This window comes from Hyperoodon ampullatus, assembly GCF_949752795.1.
Source record: "Hyperoodon ampullatus genome assembly, chromosome: 13".
NCBI classification, from domain to species: domain Eukaryota; kingdom Metazoa; phylum Chordata; class Mammalia; order Artiodactyla; family Ziphiidae; genus Hyperoodon; species Hyperoodon ampullatus.
Window position 1 is genome coordinate 33,387,861 of NC_136926.1, and position 24,638 is coordinate 33,412,498.

General features: G+C 39.3%; 1 protein-coding gene across 1 annotated transcript in view; it reads left to right on the plus strand.

Annotated features, from left to right (window-relative positions):
* L3MBTL4 (L3MBTL histone methyl-lysine binding protein 4) overlaps positions 1–24,638 on the plus strand; it is a gene marked incomplete at both ends in the record, with an annotated part of 548,580 nt that overhangs the window by 47,010 nt on the left and 476,932 nt on the right. The window contains 5 exon segments of the mRNA XM_079718164.1: positions 9,724–9,828; positions 10,880–11,015; positions 12,746–12,837; positions 14,549–14,703; positions 15,791–15,867. Coding sequence (XP_079574290.1) covers positions 9,724–9,828; positions 10,880–11,015; positions 12,746–12,837; positions 14,549–14,703; positions 15,791–15,867 — 565 coding nt within the window.

Consider the following 24,638-nt stretch of genomic DNA (forward strand, 5'->3'; position numbering starts at 1 on the left):
CAGTTGAAATTCCCCACCTTCCTCATCCTGTGCATCCAGCCAGTCAGCAGGTGGTGCCCATTTTACCTCCCAGATACGTACGGAGTCTGGCCCCTGTCACCACTCCCAGCTCTTGCTCTGCGTTTGGTTGAGGGCCTCATCACCATTGTTCAGGCGGTCGCAACATTCCCAAATACAATATCACTTTGCGAGTAAGCACAGACCAGGGTTTGTATTCCAATTCCAGGTTTTTACTGACTAGCTGGGCCAATGGGGCAATTTGTGAACCTCTGTTTCCTTGTAGGTGACATGGGGATTGTAACAGTCCCAGTGCAGGGGTGCTAAGGCTTAAATGAGCTGAGTTAGATGCTGTACATGGTACATAGTAAATTCTTAATTATTAGTAGATATTAAAAGCCTCCTTTCCCATCTTTTCTACCTCTAATTTTACTATGTTTCTAATTAATTCTCCACATTGCCACTAACAAGATCTTAATAAAATGCAATCATGTTTTTTTTTCTTCCCAATGACTAAAAGCTTTTGCTTCTACTTCATTGGCTAAGGATAAACTAAAAGGTCCTTAACAAACCATACAAAGCTCTTCATGACCTGGGTCCTGCCTATTTGCCTAGTGTCTTCATCACTTGATCATGTGTGTGTATTGATCTTTTTAAAAAACTTACAATGCCATTAAAAATTCTAACAAGACAGAAGAGTATAAAAATAAAAGGCTTTCTCTCTGTCAGTTCCCCGCTCTAGGTGAACCACTCAAAATAATGTGATGTTTGTGCCTCCAAATATGCATAATGTAGTTATGTAGATATGTGAATAATGTCCATGTAAATGGTTGCGTGTTCCTCATCTGTTACTTGCTTTATATTTATCAGTACCTCATGGCCATCATGCTGCCTCAGCAGATCCGGGTCTGTGACTTGCTTTTATTTGATAGCTGTACTGAATTCTGTTGAATTGTGTCTAATTTCTCTCCATCTAGAATTATTTTTATATGTGCTATTGTGGTGGGAATATAATTCCATTTTCCTCCCCAATGGATAGTCACGGGTCCTGATGCCACGTGTCCTTACTCTCCTGATTGATCTAGAGTAAATTCCCGCACATGGGGTCTGGCATTCAACATGGCACTGTTTACAAACTTTTGGCATCTGGGGATCATCTATTGGTCATGTAGCACATACTCAGACCTCCAGTTTTTAATATCTAAAAAAGCTCATCCCAAGTTTTCACTATAAAATAAAAGCTTAAAAATTATGATGTCTTTAGTGTTGCCTGTAACCTTTCAGAATGACCTCCCATAGTGACCAACTGCCTGTTAAAAACAGACACACACTGTGATCTCAGGCACATTACATAACCACTTGTGGCCCAGTTTCATCATCTGGAAAATGTATGCTTACTTCATAGGGTTTTTCTTGATGACTTAATGAGTTAATGTTTGTAAAGTGCTTAGAACAGGGTGTGGCCCAGTTCTGTGCTGCACAAGGGCTTGTAGCATAGAAGGCCCCTGTATATGGCTCGATGACGGGTAGCTCAGCTCTGTAACCATCCTTGTCATTCCTTCCTCTTCATTTCTGTTTAGTGAGAAAGTTGCATCGAACCATTCCTAGGTTTTTGGCTGTGACAGCAAGTGTTAGTGGTTCTTCAGATACATGCGGATTGTCCTGGATATTCAGATCGAACATGAACCCAGACTCATTTTATCAGATCCTATGTTGACACATACTATGCTCAAAACCTGGCAGGTTGAGTCTCTCTGCTTCAGAGAGAGCTGCAAATGCATTTTGTAACTTCCTCTTTGATTGTGTTTGTCTCTGGAAAATGTTTTTCTCACGTTCCCTTCTGCAGTATTTGAATTTTTTTTTTTTTTACTCTACCAATAACATAATTGATTTTTCCCCCATTGAGGAAAGAAAATTGTCAAGTGCTGACAAAAAGCTAAATTCTCTGTGGTCAAGCTGTTTATATCACAGTTTGCCTACATAAGACTTCCTGATGGCTCACCTTTCACGTTTAAAATTGTGACATTTCAGCCCTGAAGGTACACATTGAGATGATTTAAGACTTTGAAGATGTTGCTGAGATAAACCATTTAACGAGGACGCTGAACTCATGGCAGTGGTCTTTGGTGTTATAAGAAATTTAGTTTTTATCGTCTGCGTGTAAAATTCCTAGGAACCTCTTTCCCTCTGACAGCCATCATGTGGGGACTGAGAAACCGCTGCCCTTTGGCCCTGGCCTGACCCTTTGCAAGCTCGCTAAAAACCTGTGCCTCAGTAGCTGCGATTCCATCCCATGCCCAGTTTCTCCCATTTCTTTCAATATTGAATTATGATCAGGGGAGTATTGTTGGCTGCCAGCCCCTGCCTGTGAATAACGTAGGATGCTTGTCGACATTCAGATGGCGTCGTCCACTTAGTGTGTAGGCACTCTTCTGTGGGGCACGTATTTCACTGATGCTCTGCTGGTGCTGGTGGCCACCGACCTTCTGCAGTCTGTGTAGTGGCTCAGAAATTGTCATCACAGGATCATCCCTCTGCTCTTGCAGTGGGGTTCTCAGTGATGAACAGGTATATCTGCCAACTGCCCAAGAGTTGTTCCCACTGTGCACTTTTGACTTTGTCTACCCGTGGAGCAAAGACCTGCTGGCACACACCGGTGAACACGATTGTATTTCATAAAGGAATTTTGCCAGTAGCCTGTCTACTTTTCTCTAGGCATGGTGTTTTGTTTTTCTTTGTTTTTTTCTAGTGCTCTGACTCATTTTATTTTTAAATAATAGTATATCATTTGTATCTACTTTTGATATGAGGTATGGAACTTTGAATAATCCTTCTCCAACAGTAGTGACAAAATTCATCAATTTTATACTAGAAAGCATTATTTTGCAACTGTTTGGAGAACAGAAAATGACAAAACAAAACAACTTCCGTACCCAGGAGCACGTGGCGCTTCCCTGGAAATGTCCTTGAAGCCTTCTGTGGCCTCAAGCCAGGTTTTGTTTTGCGTTTTTTTGCCACTCTGTCCCCTTAGTGGAACAAACAGTTGGCAGGCTTTCAGAAGACTTATGTCCTTACTTATGCTCTGCCACTAAACTGGTGTGACCTTGAGAAAGTCTCTTAACCTCTCTGGGCTTGAGTTTATTTAGCTGTAAAAGTGGTTTTCAGGTCCAAAAACCTTGTGATTTTTTATGACTGAATTTAATGGGCTTATTGTTTGCTTTAAGTGTGTGCTTCCAGTTCCCTTTTCTTCATCATAAAATATAATTTTATAAGCACAGCTTTCAATTATGTTCATAAAATACAAGATTTTTAGAAAGGAAAAACATCTTTATCTGCCATGAATAAACCATCACACAGAAAAGAGATGGAAGACAGGCAATGATGTTTCTCAGTAAATGTTGCCTTTTGGATTGTTAAAATGACTATCTTGGTTTTTGTTTGAAACCCTCCAAAGACTGCTGTGGCTGCTTGAGCCATACTGGTTCCTTGCAACATTACATAAAAGCTCCCAAATGTTCAACTGAGAAGCCATTTTGAAATGCTGACAAGACTGACATTGCTCATCCCAACCTCTTGGCTGTGATTCATTGTCAGTGTCTTGCATTTATCATTCATACGTGATATAATACTAGTTACTCCCCATCCCCAATTTTACATCTTTCAGTTTTTAGAACATGAAAAGTGTTCTCTCATTTTCTGCAGCTTCTTAAATTTCCTTTCAGCCTTATTATTATACTCTCCCCCGGTCTCTCCTTCCCCTTTGCTTTTCTTACCCATGTTGTGTGCATGTGTATGTATCTATGTATATGGATGTGGTGCTTTGGAAGTTAACTGAGACATTTCAAAGCAGTGAACAGGAGGTAGTCAAACAAAACTTGTTAAATACAATCTGCTGGAAAACAGAGCAGAAGTGAGAAGAAGGCTGGGAGAGTTAAACACACACATGACATTTACTTTTGTAGAAATAAAGTATTCCTGAGAAATCATTCATTCTTGCCATTTCATTTTTGGTTTTCGTCAATTTTGCCATTTCATTTTTGGGTTTTGAGCTGTGAATGTAAGAAGGTTTCTAATGACATTTTACAAGCCAATTCATAAAGATTTTAAAACAATTTCATGTCCTTATAAAAAAAAGCATGTACCCAAGTGTGGAAGAAGGTTGAATAAACTATGTTACATGCACACAGTGGAGGACAGTGCAGCTTAAAAGAGAATGTGGGCAGTGGCTGTGACCTGATGGGGTGGTTTCCAGGGGATGCTAGGAAGTGAACAAAGCCAATGCAAAACAGCCTGTATAATATGCTGTCTTATGTGTAAGAAGGGAGGGAAAAATAAGAAATATAAACATAATTGCTTATTTTTGCAAGAAGAAACCCGGGAAGGATAAACCAGAAAAGAGTGAGATTGGTTACCTTTAAGAGGTAGAATGGGGTGGGTAGGACATGGGAAGGAGAGATACTTCTCTGAGTACCTTTTTGGAGCTTTAACTTTTGGAAGTACGTTAATATTCTGCATATTAAAATTGAAATAAATCATTAAGAAGTGAAAGAAAACAGAAACAAATGAACTCAGCCATATTTCAAGTGGATCCCATAATTGGACTGAAGAGAGAAAAAAGAATGAATCCAAGTAGTTTATGAACATAGTGTTTATATACCCCATTCTTGGATGGCAGAGCAGGAAGGGAAAATTGCAAACAAATCCTGAACTCTTTTCGTAGGTTTGTTTATTATAGTAGTGGGGGTAAAAGAGTTCTGAAACTGCAGTACATACACTATAGGATTTAGTACCTGAGTAAGTGTTGACCTTGTTAGAGGAGAAATACAAATATAGATAAAAAAAGACAGAATAAGCCCTCTGAGGATGGATAGAATTAGATGGATCTGTTTGAACTTAAGATTTATCATATATATATGTATATACATATATGTGTATACATATGTGTAAATGTTTATGTATGTGTATGTGTTTTGTATGTAGCTATAGTGAAGGAGTTGCAGAATATTGTAATTGTGTGATCAAAATTAATATCACCAATGGACCAGATGTGATGTCCTTAGAAGAACACATCATCACCCATATGGCAGGCTGGCAAAACAATGCATAACCTGAATCTAATCATAGGGAACATCAGACAAATCCAAAATGAGGAACTTTCTATTTTAAAAAATACAGGAGGGAAAACACTGTGTTCTTTAAAAATGTCAGTATTACAAAAGGTAAAGAAAGGCAATGGAAAATGTTCCAGATTAAGGGAGACTAAACAGACATGTCAATTAAATTTAATATCTGCCTTTAAACTGAATTCTATTCTGGAGGGAAAATATTATGAAGTGCATTGTTGGATAAATTGGAAAAATTGTAATATGAGTGGAAGATTAGTTAAAAGTATTGAATAATGTCAAATTTACAGACGTTGATAAATGAGCTGTTGTTAAGTAAGAGAACGTTCCTATTTTTAGGGAAAATAGACTGCTCTTAGTGAAAAAATTTAGTATTTAGGGGTAAAGAGCCCTCAAATGATTAAAAAATCATATGTACACATATACGTATATGTATACATCTGGATCTGTATACACACAGACACTTGAGAGAGGGGACAAACAGAAATGATAAAGCACATGAGGTGGAATGTTAACAATAAATAAATCTAGGTAAAGGCTATACATGTTCTCTGTACTATTTTGTTCTTGGAACACAATGACCCAAAACCTATGGGATGCAGCAAAAGTAGTTCTAAGAGGGAAGTTTATAACAATACAATCCTACCTTAAGAAACAAGAAACAGGGCTTCCCTGGTGGCGCAGTGGTTGAGAATCCGCCTGCCAATGCAGGGGATACAGGTTCGTGTCCCAGTCCAGGAAGATCCCACATGCCATGGAGCGGCTAGGCCGGTGAGCCATGGCCGCTGAGCCTGCGCGTCCGGAGCCTGTGCTCCGCAATGGGAGAGGCCACAACAGTGAGAGGCCTGCATACCGCAAAAAAAAAAAAAAAAAGAAACAAGAAACATCTCAAATAAACAACCTAACCTTGCACCTAAAGCAATTAGAGAGAGAAGAACAAAAAAGAACCCCCCAAAGTTAGCAGAAGGAAAGAAATCATAAAGATCAGATCAGAAATAAATGAAAAAGAATGAAGAAAATGATAGCAAAGCTCAATAAAACTAAAAGCTGGTTCTTTGAGAAGATAAACAAAATTGATAAACCATTAGTGAGACTTATCAAGAAAAAAAGACTCAATAGAATTAGAAATGAAAAAGGAGAAGTAAGAGCTGACACTGCAGAAAAAGAAAAGATCATGAGAGATTACTACAAGCAACTATATGCCAATAAAATGGACAACCCAGAAGAAATGGACAAATTCTTAGAAAAGCACAACCTTCCGAGACTGAACCAGGAAGAAATAGAAAATATGAACAGACCAATCACAAGCACTGAAATTGAGACTGTGATTAAAAATCTTCCAACAAACAAAAGCCCAGGACCAGATGGCTTCACAGGCGAAAGAACTCTATCAAACATTTAGAGAAGAGCTAACACCCATCCTTCTCAAACTCTTCCAAAATATAGCAGAGGGAGGAACACTACCAAACTCATTCTGTGAGGCCACCATCACCCTGATACCAAAACCAGACAAGGATGTCACAAAGAAAACTACAGGCCAATATCACTGATGAACAAAGATGCAAAAAACCTCAGAAAAATACTAGCAAACAGAATCCAGCAGCACATTAAAAGAATCATACACCATGATCAAGTGGCATTAATCCAAAGAATGCAAGGATTCTTCAATGTATGCAAGTCAATCGATGTGATAAAACCATATTAACAAATTGAAGGAGAAAAACCATATGATCATCTCAATAGATGCAGAAAAACCTTTTGACAAAATTCAACACCAATTTATGATAGAAACCCTCCAGAAAGTAGGCATAGAGGGAACTTACCTCAACATAATAAAGGCCATATATGACAAACCCATAGCCAGCATCGTTCTCAATGGTGAAAAACTGAAAGCATTTCCTTTAAGATCAGGAACAAGACAAGGATGTCCACTCTCACCACTATTATTCAACAGAGTTTTGGAAGTTTTAGCCACAGGAATCAAAGAAGAAAAATAAAAGGAATCCAAATCGGCAAAGAAGAAGTAAAGCTGTCACTGTTTGCAGATGACATAATACTATACATAGAGAATCCTAAGATGCTACCAGAAAACTACTAGTGCTAATCAATGAATTTGGTAAAGTAGCAGGATACAAAATTAATGCACAGAAATCTCTTGCATCCCTATACACTAATGATGAAAAATCTGAAAGTGAAATTAAGAAAACACTCCCATTTACCATTGCAACAAAAAGAATAAAATATCTAGGAATAAACCTACCTAAGGAGACAAAAGAACTGTATGCAGAAAATTATAAGACACTGATGAAAGAAATTAAGGATGATACAAGTAGATGGAGAGATATACCATGTTCTTGGATTGGAAGAATCAACATTGTGAAAATGACTCTACTACCCAAAGCAATCTACAGATTCAATGCAATCCCTATCAAACTACCACTGGCATTTTTCACAGAACTGGAACAAAAAATTTCACAATTTGTATGGAAACACAAAAGACCCTGAATAGCCAAAGCAATCTTGAGAACGAAAAATGGAGCTGGAAGAATCAGGCTCCCTGACTTCAGACTATACTACAAAGCTACAGTAATCAAGACAATATGGTACTGGCACAAAAACAGAAATATAGATCAATGGAACAGGATAGACAGCCCAGAGGTCAACCCACGCACATATGGTCACCTTATCTTTGATAAAGGAGGCAAGAATATACAGTGGAGAAAAGACAGCCTCTTCAATAAGTGGTGCTGGGAAAACTGGACAGCTACATGTAAAAGAATGAAATTAGAACACTCCCTAACACCATACACAAAAATAAACTCAAAATGGGTTAAAGACCTAAATGTAAGGCCAGGCTCCATCAAACTCTTAGAGGAAAACATAGGCAGAACACTCTATGACATAAATCACAGCAAGATCCTTTTTGACCCACCTCCTAGCAAAATAGAAATAAAAACAAAAATAAACAAATGGGACCTAATGAAACTTAAAAGCTTTTGCACAGCAAAGGAAACCATAAACAAGACCAAAAAACAACCCTCAGAATGGGAGAAAATATTTGCAAATGAAGCAACTGACAAAGGATTAATCTCCAAAATTTACAAGTAGCTCATTCAGCTCAATATCAAAAAAACAAACAACCCAATCCAAAAAATGGGCAGAAGACCTAAATAGACATTTCTCCAAAGAAGATATACAGATTGCCAACAAAGACATGAAAGAATGCTCAACATCATTAATCATTAGAGAAATGCAAATCAAAACTACAATGAGATATCATCTCACACAGGTCAGAATGGCCATCATCAAAAAATCTACAAACAAATGCTGGAGAGGGTGTGGAGAAAAGGGAACCCTCTTGTACTGTTGGTGAGAATGTAAATTGATACAGCCACTATGGAGAACAGTATGGAAGTTTGTTAAAAACTAAAAATAGAACTACCATATGACCCAGCAATCTTACTACTGGGCATATACCCTGAGAAAACCATAATTCAAAAAGAGTCATGTACCAAAATGTTCATTGCAGCTCTATTTACAATAGCCAGGATATGGAAGCAACCTAAGTGTTCATCAACAGATGAATGGATAAAGAAGATGTGGCACATATATACAGTGGAATATTACTCAGCCATATAAAGGAACAAAACTGCGTTATTTGCAGTGAGGTGGATGGACCTAGAGTCTGTCATACAGAGTGAAGTAAGTCAGAAAGAGAAAAATGCCATATGCTAACACATATATATGGAATCTAAAAAAGAAAAAAAAATGGTCAGAAGAACCTAGGGGCAAGATGGGAATAAAGACACAGACCTACTGGAGAATGGACTTGAGGATACGGGGAGGCAGAAGGGTAAGCTGGGACAAAGTGAGGCATGGACATATATACAGTACCAAACATAAAATAGATAGCTAGTGGGAAACAGCCACATAGCGCAGAGAGATCAGCTCGGTGTTTTGTGACCACCTAGAGGGGTGGGATAGGGAGTGTGGGAGGCAGGGAGACGCAAGAGGGAAGAGATATGGGGACACATGTATATGTATAACTGATTCACTTCGTCATAAAGCAGAAACTAACCATTGTAAAGCAATTATACTCCAATAAAGATGTTAAAAAATAAAATAACAGTAGGAGAATATCTATGTAACTTCAGTGTTGCAAGGGATTTCATAGGCTAGATATGCCAACTGTACAGGAAATAGCCGATATATTTTATTACCTTAAAATAAAATTCTCCACAGTCATCATAAACAAAGTGAAAAGCCAAGTAAGTTACAGATTGGGACTAAGTAACCATTATAATCAACAAAGGATTGTGTCCAGAGTACAGGAAGAGCTCCTTCAGATCATTAAGCAAAAAATGGGCAAAAGGAGTAGATAGGGAGTTCACAGGACATAGAGTTTGGCAGATGAACTATGTCAAAGAATGTACAACCGATCAAGCCATCTTTGAGGGCAAAATCTCCAAGAGCAGGCTTCTATCTTTGGTTATATTATTGAGCTTCCAAACTTGTATGATTGTGTGCATAGAGACACCAAGTGTTTTAATATCAAACTGTGAAGATATTTCAGTGATTAATCTTATATCATGAAATTTCCTAGGACCAGTCCTTTCCGGAGCGTGAAAATGGTTTTCAGGTTGGAATGAGATTAGAAGGCATTGACCCCCGTCATCCATCTGTGTTTTGTGTGCTTTCTGTAGCTGAGGTAAGAAATAGTGCTATTGTCTTGGGCTAATTACAGTGACAGGAGAGAATTTTCTAGAGAATGACGAGTACTTTGTGTTATAAACAAGTCCAAGTACATTATGGATTTATTTTATTCAGTGATGGGTGAAGTACGTTCTTTAATGAAATTTTTTTCTTCTCTGAAGATTAATTTTCTAATAAGTTTCTCATTACTAGTGGTTACTTTTGATTTAATTGGTAAATAGTTTTCACCTGAGGTTGATAAAATCAGTGAATCCCACAATGTTGCTTTTGTCTGTTAAAAGAGACAATTATTCAAGTTTTATCTGAACTAATGAGAAATGTATATGAAAAAATCCATGCTTATGAATTATATATTTATATAAATACATGAATTTTATGAAAATTATATAGGGTGAGGAGCCATTGATAAAGTAAATGGCTTATATAATATTTAGTAAACATTTTATGTTATTAAATTGATAAAAGACCTCAGTATTTCGAATAACATCAAACATAGAAAACACTATTCACTTAATTTACTGAATGATTATAGTTATTGAACTTGTATAGCGTGTCTAGGAGATGTGTTTCTCAGACTGTTTTATTATTTTCTTTATTGAGTATGCTGGATCCATATGTTAAGTTAAGTAAGGTCATACCCATTTTGGTTTTTGCTGTGTACTTTAGGTTACACTGTTTTGGGATATGAATCCAAGCCAGACAGCAGGAGATGGGGTTTCTGAAAGGAATATTTGCTAGGTATTGAATGAACAAATAAACAAACTTGTCGATTAATGGTTATGTAAATTGACCGCAGATTCCTAGACTGAGTAAAAGGATAGTTTTTTTGCAGAAAAATTTTTGATACTTGAAAGATAGTGTCTAGTTTGTCAGCATTTGTCTTATCCAGATTCATCTATGAATTTGTTCTTTAGTATAAGACATTTGGATGTAAGAATTGTTTCATATATATTGATGGTGTTGACAGAATAAATGAATATTTTGTTAATTTTGTGTACACTTCAAATGCATGCTTAATGAACGATTGTAAACATTCTGTTTTGCAGGTGTGTGGTTACCGTCTCAGACTTCATTTTGACGGTTATTTAAGCTGCTATGATTTTTGGACTAATGCTGGTTCCCCTGACATTCATGCAGTAGGATGGTGTGAAAAGACCAAACATGAATTACACATCCCTAAGGGTAAGTCAGGAGGAAAAGACAGTCATCTTTTTAATGAAATACTAACAAGAGAGCCTGGTGTGAATTGATTTTCAAAATGAAAGTTTGATCCACAAAAAGCAGTAAGACTACAAGGATATCACTGTTAGAAATAAATAAATGTCTTTAAAGAAAAGCATCAAAGACTGTTTAGGTCAAATATTCTGAGGTACATAGGGCAGAAGTAAAATCTCATGAGAGCATTTTATCTTACATAAAGTTTATTAAACTTTATAAGGAATGAAGAAACTAATGTTTAAATTACAGTTCGAATAAAATATTTCACTTAATCAGTGATGCTGTACAGTGAGGAAACTTGATTCACTGTATATCATTTGTTTCAAGCAGAAATCATAGAGCACAGGGAACTATGAAAGTGAAAAATTCACTGTTTTCTTTCCATGGGAATTAAAAATCTCATCTTTGTTTTTGTTATGTGGGAGAGGAACTGGGTTGGCAGACATGACTGAAACCTTTCTTACCTGCTGTCTGCTAGTGAGGTGAGGATTCATAGGTTGGGATGCCAGTGGGCCTGTTTCCTCGACCAGCAAATTTGTATATAAGGTCTCCTGCTTGGGTGTTAGACTCCTGGCTGACCGTGGCAACTTCTGGAGTCACTGTATAGTCATTTTATTCTTAGGAAGCAGCTCAGGGTGTCCCCTGGGATCCACCCCTGAGGCTGGCAGCAGGGTCCCCTGAGATTGCTGGGTTTCAGGGAGGTTGGAACAGGCCCCAGGCTCATTCACCCCGTGGGTGGTAGGTGTTCGTGGAGCCCTTCCTGTGTGCAGGCCCTGGGGACAGAGCAGTGAATAAAGGAAACTGTCTCTGTCTCCATGAGGCTTTCATTCCAGAGGGGAGGAGGAGGATAAACAGAGAGAAAGGTGCGTGTCTAGCGGCGACAGGCGTGGAGCGCTGAGTGGGGTCCCAGGGCTGCCCTTGCAATAAGCGAGGTGAAGACAGGCCTGGGGTGTGACGTCTGACAGATGCCTGGACGGATGCACAACAGAGACAGCCAGGTGGCTCCCTGCGGAGGAGCACGTATCAGAGCCCAGCAGCAGGTGTGGCACAGACCAGGAATCACAGGAGCGCTGGAGCGGAGAGGCAAGGGCCAGGAGGGAGGAGATAAGTGAGAGGTGTCGCCGCGGCCTTGAAGGCCGGGCAAGGAGTTTGACGTCTATTCTGAGTGTGACACTCAATCTGAGTATTACCTGAGCCTGGGCCAGCTCCCACACGAGCTGCTTTAGGGCACATGGACGGGAGGGTCAGGCATTTTATTGGGAAGCCTGTAAAGACAAGGGCAGAAAGCTGGAGCTGCCATGTGGCCTGGGGGGCGGTTCTGTCGCCCCTGCAGAGTCTGGCTCCCCTGGGGCTGCTTAACATCAGGCCCACGCTGGCCTCGGGGACGTGGCTGCTTCAGGAGGCCTGAGGGACGCAGGAGACCAGACTCCTGTCAGGCCACCAGCGTACTGATTCCATATTTGAATGAGTTTTGTAGGGAATGACATGCATGGTGGGAAATCAAACTCAACAGTTTGGAATTCCATAGATTAAAACAGCACTGAAACAGTTTAGAGATTTTAATATAAATCTTTTGTGTCTGCTAAAGGACGTTGAATTTATGGCAGAAAACTGAATAAGAATAGTATTGATACATTTATTATGCACATGGTTACATCTTGTGGGTATTTTGAATAGTCCGTACTTTTTTTTAGGTTATAGAAAAGATAAATTTGTTTGGATGGATTACTTGAAGGCCTGCAAATTGCAAAATGCTCCCAAGAAATTATTCAGAAACAGAAATTCTGTAAGTATTTTCTTCCATAGTATAAATGAGATTTTTACTTCAACTTAAATTTCTTAAAATTCACTATGTATTATGTTGTATTTTAATCTTTTAAGAATCCTTAGCTTCCTATGACTTTTCTCACTAGATTTGTCAGTTTCCTATGGGCATATTTGTTTTTCTTTTAAACATACAATTAAATAATTAGATGGAGAGAGTAGAAAACTTTACATGTAAAGCTGGCTAAAATTTAAAATGCCTTTTAGAAGGTGTTTCTTTTTGCTTCTAGTGAGTTAGTCGTTTAAATTTGGTTTGATGCTTTGAGACCTGCTGATATGCCAGGTGGACTTTGACTGTACCTGGTCCAGTTGTATTTATGTGTAATGAAAAAGAGGGTGACGGTTCATATAGATTCGAAGGGTGTGTGAGGATTTGGGTGGAACACACTCACCCTCTGTGTCCCAGCAGCCTAACAGGTGTTCAGGCGAGAAGGAGAAAAAGTCGCAGCCCCGCCTCCTCTGGGCCCAGGTGAGGCCACACACCACGGAGGGGCGGGAAGCCTGGAGCCAGGGAGGCCCCACCACCTGCTGGCTGTGTCCCCTGAGGACAGTCCCCACCCCCCGCCCCCTTCCCCAGGCTTCAGTGTCCTGCTCTTGAATCAGTGTTCCACAACTGTCCAACATGTTTCATAGACTCGTATCAAGGAAGAGAGTTAGAGAAATGTGAAAATGCTTTAAGAAAAGTAATGTGCTAAAGGAAACCAAAAATCAGGGTCCAGTATAGATAGTAAAGAAGTAGGGGGAAAAAACCCTCTTCTAGTCCCTGGATATTGTGTGTATATTTTCTAAATCCCAGGCCTGGCTAATTATAGCTACAGGAAAAGTGGGGCTTTATCATTGTCATGTTATTATAAATCATAGCCCTTAGTATTTTTAATACTAAAAAATATGTGCAGGTACTAAAAAAAGCATTTGTTTTTTTTCAACTATGATTTATTTATAGATAAGCACATGTGTTCCTTAAATGTTGAGAAAGCCACTAATTTCAACACTTGATCAAAGTATAAGTGGTAATTTTAGTGCTAAAGAGATATCTTTAAAACTTTTCCAAATAGTGGTATTTGGAAATATAGCACCCATCTAAAGCCTACAGGGACCAGAGAAAATTATTTGATATTACTGTATTCAGTAAACAGTATATTTTAAAATTAATACAGATTATTCTGTGAACTGAAGAGGGAAAATGATGATGAAAGGGGAAATAAACCTACCTGCACAACAGAAGAAAAAAGCACAGAGTAAAAGCTCATTTCCTGGGATTCCTTTTTTATGAATGTACACTTGGTAGCAGTCTGTTGGAATATTTTTACTGGCTGGCTTCATTCTGCAGTGTTAAGTGTTGATACCCTGTGGACTTTTCTGATGCTAAACATGACAGAAGTTTTGACAGGGGCTCACTCCTGTTTGGTGTCCTGTTTCTCTTTGTGCCTCTTCCCCGTGTTAGAACGGGCCAGGGGCTTCCCTGGTGGCGCAGTGGTTGAGAGTCCGCCTGCCGATGCAGGGGACACGGGTTCGTGCCCCAGTCCGGGAAGATCCCACATGCTGCGGAGCGTCTGGGCCCATAAGCCATGGCCGCTGAGCCTGCGCGTCCGGAGCCTGTGCTCCACACGGGAGAGGCCACAACAGTGAGAGGCCCGCGTACCGCAAAAAAAAAAAAAAAAAAAAAAAAAAAGATCGGGCCAGTGCCTAAGGAATTTCAGGTTGGAATGAAGCTGGAGGCTGTCGACAGGAAGAACCCTTCCTTGGTGTGTGTGGCAACCATAGCAGATATTGTTGGAGATTGCTTGCTAATGCATTTTGACAATTGGGATGATAGTTATGATTACTGGTGAGACACCAATGTGCGTTGTATTTTTGTGTGTTCGTGTTTGCCGTTAAGAATTTATATTCATTCCATGACTGTCACTGTTCTTGCTGTTCTTATAGTAATGAACGTGAGGAATCTAGTGGCTGGCTTGTCACTACCTTCTTTTCCTCATGAACTGTTGAATTAAAGAACCCGAGAAAGTTTTTTTTCCATCTCTGAGAGGTTGCCTAATGAGGCCTCATCTGAAATAATGTGACCAGTTCAGGGCACTCCACTATATTGTGTCTAGTTTGTAAGGGAAGCATATCTGTAAAGAGGAAGTTAAGAACTTGCAGTATTATTTTTTTCCTGAAAAATGTTGAACTCAGACTGTCATATTTTTAAAAGAGAAGATTCAGGGAGAATGGAGTGAATTATTTGAAAGCCTGTGAAGAGCAGAGAAAATGTATGCTCACGATGCCATTAAACTAACATTGCATGAGTTAAAAGGATTTCCTAGGTGAAAACCTGAAATATGGAAGAGGGCACGGCAAAAATAATTTTTATGGCATTTCTTAAGAGCATATCCTGAATAATTGACAAGTCCCCGCCTGAGGCTGTGATTCTTCATGTGCATGGTGGGAGGAGGGGGGCTGTTTTCTTCTTTGAACTAAAGAAGAGCATGGATTAATTGCTGTATGTATCTTAGGTAGTATAGTCTGGGTTCCTGAAAAGGAGAGGGAGGAAATTGTGGGCATATGGAGTCTGGTCCGTCTTATTAAAATTTGGACTGGCCTATTAATATTTTCCCTTGCTGCTAGCAAGAAGTGATAGAAGGGGTTTATTAAAATGTTCACTCTCTGGGGAGATCACTGGCAGTTCAGGTCCTAGTCAAACACTTTTTAAAGAAATACTTTTAAATTTCAAGAAGGTTATGTAAAAGAGAAGTTTGGCCACTCAGGTTACAAAATATAGAACTAAAATTACTTCTGTTTCTCTTAGGCTATAAAATATTTTAGCTATGCCGTAGTATTTTCCATGTCTTCTCTTAATATCTAGAATGATCATTACTCTTGGATTCTTTCTCTGGTGTTAATATGGGATCTAAAATAGAATCCTGTTTTTGCAGGTGTGATGTCAATAGTCCTTATGTTCAGCCAGTTGGTTGGTGTCAGGAGCGTGGAAGAACTCTGATAACACCCCAAGGTGAGTGGACTGGCTGGGTTCTCTTTGAAGTCATCTCTGTGTGAGTGGCAATGCCCATTCTTACTTTTGTTTATGGAAACCACATTTCAATACAAAGTGTATGATAAAAATATCGTGCAAGATTCTGTGGACCATCAAGGGACCCAGATGTCTGAAATCTGCACATCCTTCCCCATAATGCAAATGGACTGTGTTTATAAAGACATATTAGGCAGCCATTTTAAAAAATTGCTATTTTTTTATCCAACGAAATGAGTGCAATCCCTGTGAACTGACTTTTAAAACTAGCTATTTCCACCTATGTAATTTAACTTATTACCAATGTTGATTCATTAATTTACCATTAGGTTATTAAATATACTTAACTTTGGAGTTAAATGTAAGAAATGCAGAAACCTAAGAAGTGAGAATTAATAATGAGGGCCTAGACTTGCCAGACCCCTTCACCAAGCCAACTTAGTGGCTCAGCTAAACACTGACATAGGGACTTTCTTGTTATTTATCTGTTTTCTCATTACAGAAATGGAATATCTCTCCATTTATTTAGTTCTTTGATTTATTTCAGTGGCATTTTGTGGTTTTTCTCATATAGATCTTACATATATTTTGCTAGATTTTATAACTATTCTATTATTTTGAGTGCTAATGTATATGGTATTGTGTTTTTAATTTCAAATTTCACTAGTTCATTGCTGGTATATAGGAAAGCAGTTGAATTTTATATGTTAACCTTGTATCCTGCAACCTTGTTATAATCACTTATTGGTTCTTGGAGTTTTTTTGTTGATGCTTATGGATATTCTACACCTCTGTGAACAAAGTTATATTTCTTTCTTCCCAGTCAATATATCTTTTATTTCCTTTTCTTGTCCTGTTGCATTAGCTAATATGTACTGTGCTGTTTTGACCACTGCAGCTTTTTAGTCAGTTTTGAACTCTGGAAGTGTGAACCCTCCAACTTTGTTCTTCTTTTTCAAGATTGCTTTGGCTATTTGTGGCCCCTTGCAGTTCTTTATGAATTTGAGGATTGGCTTTTCAATTTCTGGAGAAACGACTATTGGGATTTTGGTAAGGGTTATGTTGAATGTAGATTGCTTTAGGGAGTGTTGCCATCTTAACAGTATTAAGTTTTCTAATCCATGAACATGGGATGTCTTTTCACTTACTTAGACCTCCTTTCATTTCTGGCAGCAGTATTTTTTAATTTTGGGTGTACAGGTCTTTTACCTCCTTGGTTAAATTTATTGGTATTTTATTCTTTTGGATGCTGTTGTAAATGGAATTGATTTATTTATTTATTTTTGGAATTTTTTATTTCTGGCATAAAGAAACACAAATGATTTCATAGTCTGCAATTTTGCTGAATTTGTTTATTAGCTCTAGTAGGTTTTTTGTGTGGATTCTATGGGATTTTTTCATATAGAATTGTGTAGCCTATCAAAATAGTAAAGTTCCAAAAAATTCATATTTCTAATTTGAATGCCTTTAATTTTGTGTCTTGCCTAATTATGGTAGCTAGGACTTCCAGTACAGTGTTGAATGTAGTGGTAAAAGTAGGCATTTTTGTCTTTTTCCTAATCTTAGGGTGAAAAGATTTCAGCCTCTCACTATCAAGTATGATATTAGCTGTGGGTTTTTCATAAATGCCCCATATCATGTTAAGGAAGCTCCCTTTTACTCCTAGTTTTCTGAGCGTTTTTATCATAGAAGGGTGTTGAATTCTGTCCAGTGCTTTTTCTGCATCTATTGAGAAGATTGTGTGGGACTTTCTTCCCCTTTGTTTCATGGTGTATAATCCTTCTAATGTGCTGTTGAGTTCAGTTTGCTACGGTTCTGTTAAGAACTTTTGTATCTGTATTCATAAGGGGTATTGGTCTGTTGTTTTCTTGTCACGTCTTTGGTCTGTTCTTTTAAATGCTGTAAATGGAATTGTTTTCTTAATTTCATCTTTGGATTGTTCATTGCTACTTTGTAGAAATACAATTGATTTTTGTGCAATGACCTTATACTCTGAATTCATTTACTTGCTCTAATAGTTGTGTGTGTGTGTGTTCCTTAGGATTTTCTATATGCGAAATTATGTCATCTATAAGTAAAGATACTTTCACTTCTTCCTTTCCGATCTGAATACGTTTTCTTTCTTTCCTGAATCCTCTGTCTAGACCTCCCAGTGCATGTTGAACAATAGTGGCAGGATCAGACATCCTTTTCTTGTTCCTGATCCTAGGGGAACCCTTCGTCTTTGCACATTAAACTTGATGTTTGCTGTGAACTTTTTGTGGATGCCCTTTATCAGATTGAGGAAGGCCCCTTCTATTCCTAGTTGTTTTATCATGAAAGGGTCGTCCTTTATTAATATGGTTTTATTATATTTATTGCTTTCTGTATGTTGAAACAATCTTGTCTTCTTGGGATAAATCTCGTGTGTGTGTGTGTGTGTGTGTGTGTGTATAAATATATTGTTTCTTACACGTTGCTGCACTACTTGGTTAGCTCATATTTCATTGAGGAATTTTGTGTCTGTACTCATAAAGCCATCTACTCTTTTTTCTTTTAATACATTACTTTAAAAAATTTATTTATTTATTTGGTTGCACCAGGTCTTGGTTGTGGCAGGCAGGCTCCTTAGTTGCGGTTCCGGGGCTCCTTAGTTGTGGCATGCGAACTCTTAGTTGCAGCATACATGTGGGATCTAGTTCCCTGACCAAGGGTCAAACCCAGGCCAGCTGCACTGGGAGCATGGAGTCTTATCCACTGCACCACCAGGGAAGTCCCAAAGTCATCCACTCTTTTACAATGTTTTCATTCCTATTAGAGTATCTAAAGCTGCTCTGAGTGCTAAGGAAAAACAGGATGAACAATAAGTCAAGAAGTTTGGTTATTTAGAACCTTAATCCACCATATGATTACTCGTCTTTAGTGGGGACTCAACCATGTTAGAAAGGGGTCCCCTCTTATGGTGCTGCAGGGTGTTGACCCTGCACAGTGGCCTTCCTTGAATGCCAGGAAGCTTCCCATTTGGTGTGGGAAGTAAATGTAAAATGAAAATTCAAGCAGATTAGCCACTTAGTCGAGGTATGAACAAGAGAGTGGAGTGTAATGAAAATATATGCAAAGGAACTGTGAGTAAAAATTGGGTGAAGGCAATTAAAGCTGAGCAATAAACAAAATTGCTTAAAGCTCGTGATGAGTTGTGATCATGCTGACCTCTAGGTTTGTGGGAAAGCACGAGTGCACCAGAGATGTTAGTCCCTGGATAGATGCACAAGAGAGGAAAGGTTTGAGGCCATGGGGTAGAAGGAGCCCTGAGACAGGATAATTAGAATGCTGTGCACTCAGATAGTTCAGAAATGGGAATTAAACATGAGATTTTAAAAGGAAAACCCACCAACCCACATAATCTTCAGATATTCTCTCCCCTATGACAAGGCTGGAGCTACAACTGCTTGAAATACACATATATGTTATGTATTATATTTTATATATATTATCTGTCATATAGGTTTTATATTTGTATATGTATATTCAGAGTTTAAATATAGGAAAAGATAAGAAATTAACATTGTTTGGATGATTTGTTTCTGTTAGTAATTTGGCTCCACAATTTGTTCGCTGTAGTTATTTTACTTAAAGTGAATTTGTGTTTTACACATCATTTATGCCTATAGATTTTTACATTAAATTTTATTTTATGGTTGTAATTACATATCAGAAAAAAATGTATTTGCTATATTCGTCATAGCTTTTGTGCGTGTGTGTGTGTGTGTGTGTAATTGTACTTCTGAGAGCGATTAAGTCTCTTGAAAGTGGAACAGCATGTGCTGATCTGTACAGTTACCCCTGGTGTGCACTCACATTCTCATGGATTCCCGATAAAAGAACTTCTTCAGAGAAAGAGAAAAAAAGATTAGTTTTTGAAATATGTGACCTATAAATTGTAAAGGTGTTATTTTGCTGATGTAAGTTTAATCCAAGGTGTTCCATACTCTACTCAGGATCTTTCTACAAGGACCAAAAACTATGGCAGGGCCTCTATTCCTTCAGAAGATGCAATCTGCTGGGATTTTAGTCAGAGTCACAAAATGACAAAAAGGTGTTAGGTAGGTGCATAGAAAACCCTGATAATACAGATGTTACATTTGAGGAGGAAAAGTCCCTGTCCAGATGGCTTGCCAGGCTTCATAGTGAGGTCCTCATCTTCATCTGGTGATGGGCACGCCATGTCCAGTTAAGAGTCACCTCCTTACAAATAGGGGTAACTCTGATCCTTTTGTTGAAATACAATCTCCTAGTAGCATAGTTTTAGGTAGTACATCATATAGCCAACTCTATACAATTAAAAATTAGATTGGTCTATTAAAGAACATTAATAGATTGTTAGATTGTTAGCTAAAAGTTACCTTTTTTTCTTTTCTAGTTCTTTTGAATGGTATTGCTATTTTAAAAGTAACTCTGATTGCTTTGTATGTATGCGAAGTTTCCAGTACACTTTATTGCTCAAAGTGACTTGTTTACCAGTTAAAACAGTGGTTTTTTTCAGCGGTCTTATATGTGTGAAAGTCTGTTCTGTAGTCAGTGACAGGAGCCTCCACCCGAACGAGCTTCCCGCTCAATCTGGGCAGGTGGACGGGGAGCCCTGCGGACCCTGCTGACTGATAGCGGGACCATGTCCCCCTGAGGGATGGTGTCCTGCACTGAGATCCTCTCCAAATCTGCTGTCAACTGAACTCAAATTCAGTTCAGCAAACATCATCTCCACAGTGACTTCTGTGTTTACAGAAGGTGGAGAACCAAGTAAGAATAAAACATGATTCTTGCCCTGAAGGAAGGGATCTATTTATATTTTTGTAAAAACTTTATTGAGATCTAATTCACATACTATACAGTTCATCCATTTAAAGTGTAAGTTTCAGTGTTTTTTTTTTAACATATTTACAGAGTTGTGTAACCGTCACCACAATCAATTTTAGAAAGTTTCCGTCACCCCAGAAAGAAACCCTGAGCCACTTAGCTGTTATCCCCACCCTCCATTCCCTGCAGCATTTGGAGACCATTAATCTACTCTTTGTCTTGCCTCTTCTGAATATTTCATGTAAATAGAATCATGTGATATGTGGCCTTTTGTGTCTGGCTTCTTTCACTTAGCATAAAGATTTTAGAGTTCATCCATGTTGCAGCATGTATGAGTACATTGTTTCTTTTTAGTTTCAAGTAATATTCATTGTGTAGATAAACCACAATTTGTTTATTCATTCGTCAGTTGATGGGCATTTGGGTTGTTTTCACTTTTTGACTATTTCAGATACTGCTGCTGTGAATATTTGTGTATGAGTTTTTGCTTGAACATGTTTTCAGTTCTCTTGGGTATATATACTTAGGAGTGAAATTGCTGGGTCATATAGTAATTCTACGTTTGCCTTACTGAGTAGTTAGTGAGTAATTACTTACTGACTCTTCACCACAGGAGCTTCTCTGTTTTAATTCCCATCAGTAGTGTGTGAGGGTTACGTTCCTGCACATCCTTGATGACACTTGCTGTCTGTGTTTTGTTTATAGCATCATAGTGACTGTGAAGTGGAATCTCATCTTGGGTCTCATTTTTCTTGAATGCCCAATATGATGTTGTTAGCAAACCCAGGTCTGGCTGCTCGCTGCTCAAAAGCCAATTCTCAAGAGACAGGTGTTGGTAGGAAAGGAAAGGTTGCTTTATTTCGGAGGCCAGCAACCGGGGGAGAGGGTGGACTCCTGTCCCAGAACCAACTCCCGATTGCTGTTCAGGGGCAGGGGCTTTTAAAGGGGGGTTTCAGGGTTGTATAGGCAGAGGGAGGGAGCAGAACAGCACAGTCAGTTCTGACAGTCATCTTGAAATCAGTAATGTCGTGGTCTGATCAGCATAGTCTTGGTTGTTTTTTTTTTTTTTTTTTGCGGTATGTGGGCCTCTCACTGTTGTGGCCTCTCCTGTTGTGGAGCACAGGCTCCAGACGCGCAGGCTCAACGGCCATGGCTCACGGGCCCAGCCGCTCCGCGGCATGTGGGATCTTCCCAGACCGGGGCACGAACCCGTGTCCCCTGCATCGGCAGGCGGACTCTCAACCACTGCGCCACCAGGGAAGCCCATCTTGGTTGTTTTAAGTACAGTTAATCTTTAGTTCCAAGGTTTGTTCCCATTTCTTTGAGGCCAGCACTCGGAATTGTGTGAAGTGGAGTAGCTTATGTCATGGCTTCAATTTAGTTATCATGTAGTCATCCTCCTCCACCTGGTGGGGCTTCATTATCTGCAAAACAGCTCACAGGAGATGGCTCAGAATATTATCTATAGCCCTTAAGGAGGAACTGAAGGTCCTTGACTGTGCTTAATGACTAAGCTATTATTATTTGGTCTCCTTTAACTGTTTTCCTCTGCTTCTGCATTTTCTCACTTCTCTGATTAAGCTTATTCTTTGCCTAGAGTTTTTCCACAGACAAAGGCAGGCTGAGGACATGGCGGGGCAAGGACCTGCCCAAGGTCCTGCTCCATTTCAGTGTCACACATTTATCTGTTTTCATGGCAACTTTGTGAAGCTTTTGTCAGTGATTTCAGTTTCATAGTTGAAGAACTGAGGTACAGAGAGGTCAGGTCACGGGCCCTGGACCTCTCACGCGGCAGGCTCGGGGTTTGGGAGCACGCCCTGTTAGTTGGTCTCTAGAACTCCCTTGCCCTTTCTCCTTCACCACCCTGCTTGAAGTCTGATGCCCATGGGCTTCTGATGGTAATGGAAGGAAAGCTTTCAGGAACACAGGAGAGGGAGAGGTCAATCCTAACCTTGTACGTGGGTGTCTTCACATTGGAAGCAGTGTTTGCATTAGTCTTTGAAGGATGTGAGAAATGGGGTGGAAGAGAATATTCTGTAGAAGGAACAGTATGTAGGAAGTAAGATGGCAGGAAGTTCCTGGCAAATTTAGGAATTATCTGTGTTATGAGCAACGTGCTGGGCTGCAGGGTAGGGGTTGGGGGAGGGGGAAGAGGAGGTGAGAAGTGACGTAGAACATTAGGCTCACACTGATTAGTGATTTGTAAATGTTTTTACTTTATTTAAAATATGAAATAATTTTTAAGATTCAGAAGAGTCACGATAACAAAAAAAAAAAAACCTCCTCCTTTGCCAAAACATTTGAGATTAAGTTGCCAAGCTGCATGCTTTGCCCGTCACCCAATAATGTCCTTTATGTAAAAAACAAATAAGCAAACAGACTTAATCCAGGCTCACAGGTTGTGCTTACTTTTCATGTCTCTTTAGTGTCCCTCAATCTGCAGTGGTTCTTCAGTCTTGCCTTGACTCTTATGAACTTGACACTTTGGTGGAGTACAGGCCGGTTGTTTTGTAACATGCTTCTCACCTTGGGCTTGTCTGATGTAGTGGATGTGGGTTCTGCACCTGGGGAGGAGTGTCCCAGAAGCATTGCTCAGTTCTCACGGCATCCGCTCAGGTGGTGCACGATTTCATGGCCCCTTTGCTGTCGACATTTACTTCGGTCACTTGATTACAGTGGTGTGTGGCAAGCTTCTCCACTGTAAAATTACTCTTTTTCCTTTTGTAGTTAATATGTATTTGCTGGAGAGTGACTTGAGATTATGGAAGTACTCTGTTCCTCATCAAACTGTCACCCACTAGTTTTTAGCATCTGTTGATGTTCATGAGATGAATTAGTTACTAATGTGATATTTGCCAAATGGTGATTTTCTAATTTCATTATTCCTTCTATATTTATTAGTTGACTTATGCTCCCCATGATTTATTTATTCAGTTTTTATAATCTGTTACTATCATTATGTAGGACCTTAGTTGGTGGAGGGTGGGATGGAAAGGCTGGTGAGCAGCCTTTCTTGACCTCAAGGATCTGACAGTCTACTGGGGCCTGTTTGGTGAGTTTATAAACATTGTTATAGATGATAGCAGTGAAATTAGTCAGAGGTAACACCTGGCCAGAAAGAGAAAGACGTGCTTCACTGAGAAGATTATATGAAGGTGTACTGCCCCATGACAAATTACCATGAACTTTGTGGCTTAAAGCAGTACAGGTTTCCTATCTTACAGTTCTGGAAGGCAGGAGTCCCAAATGGATTTCACTTCAGTTTTGGGATATTTATGAGGGATTAGTAGGATGGGTAGATCAAGACCATTTTATGAAAGATCTTTAAAAGCTGGAGTGAGGAGTTTATAGTCAAATCTCTGATGTAACTATGGTTAAGCATTTATTTGGCAATAGTAGGCCAGATTAGAAAGGAGGCTGGAACGACCACTAGGGAGATTCACTGTACATGAAAATAAGGAGCGTGGGCCTTAACCAGGGCTGTGGGTCTGGGGCTGGGGAGGGGTGAGGCTCTTTAGAATTGCTGCTTATTGATTTGGCAGGTGACTGACTAAGCAGACCTATATGAGCTCTTTATTCAGAGTTTCTTGTGTCTGCAGGGCTCTGGGAATTGATGGGCCACGGAAGTAAATTGGGTTCCTGACCTAGCAAGGCTCTCTTTTCTTGTAAATATTGTGTTCTACAGTAAATGCATTTTAATGCAATCGCAAAAAGCCTTCCAAAGCAGAAAAAAAATTAACTTGCATATTTTGCTAGCTGTGGGACAGCTTTCTGTGGCCGTTTGATACAAGGTGCCATACTGTTTTATGTTATTATTTCTGCGCCTCAGGTGGGTGGCATGTGGGATCTTCCCAGACCAGGGCTCAAACCCATGTCTCCTGCATTGGCAGGCGGATTCTTAACCACGGTGCCACCAGGGA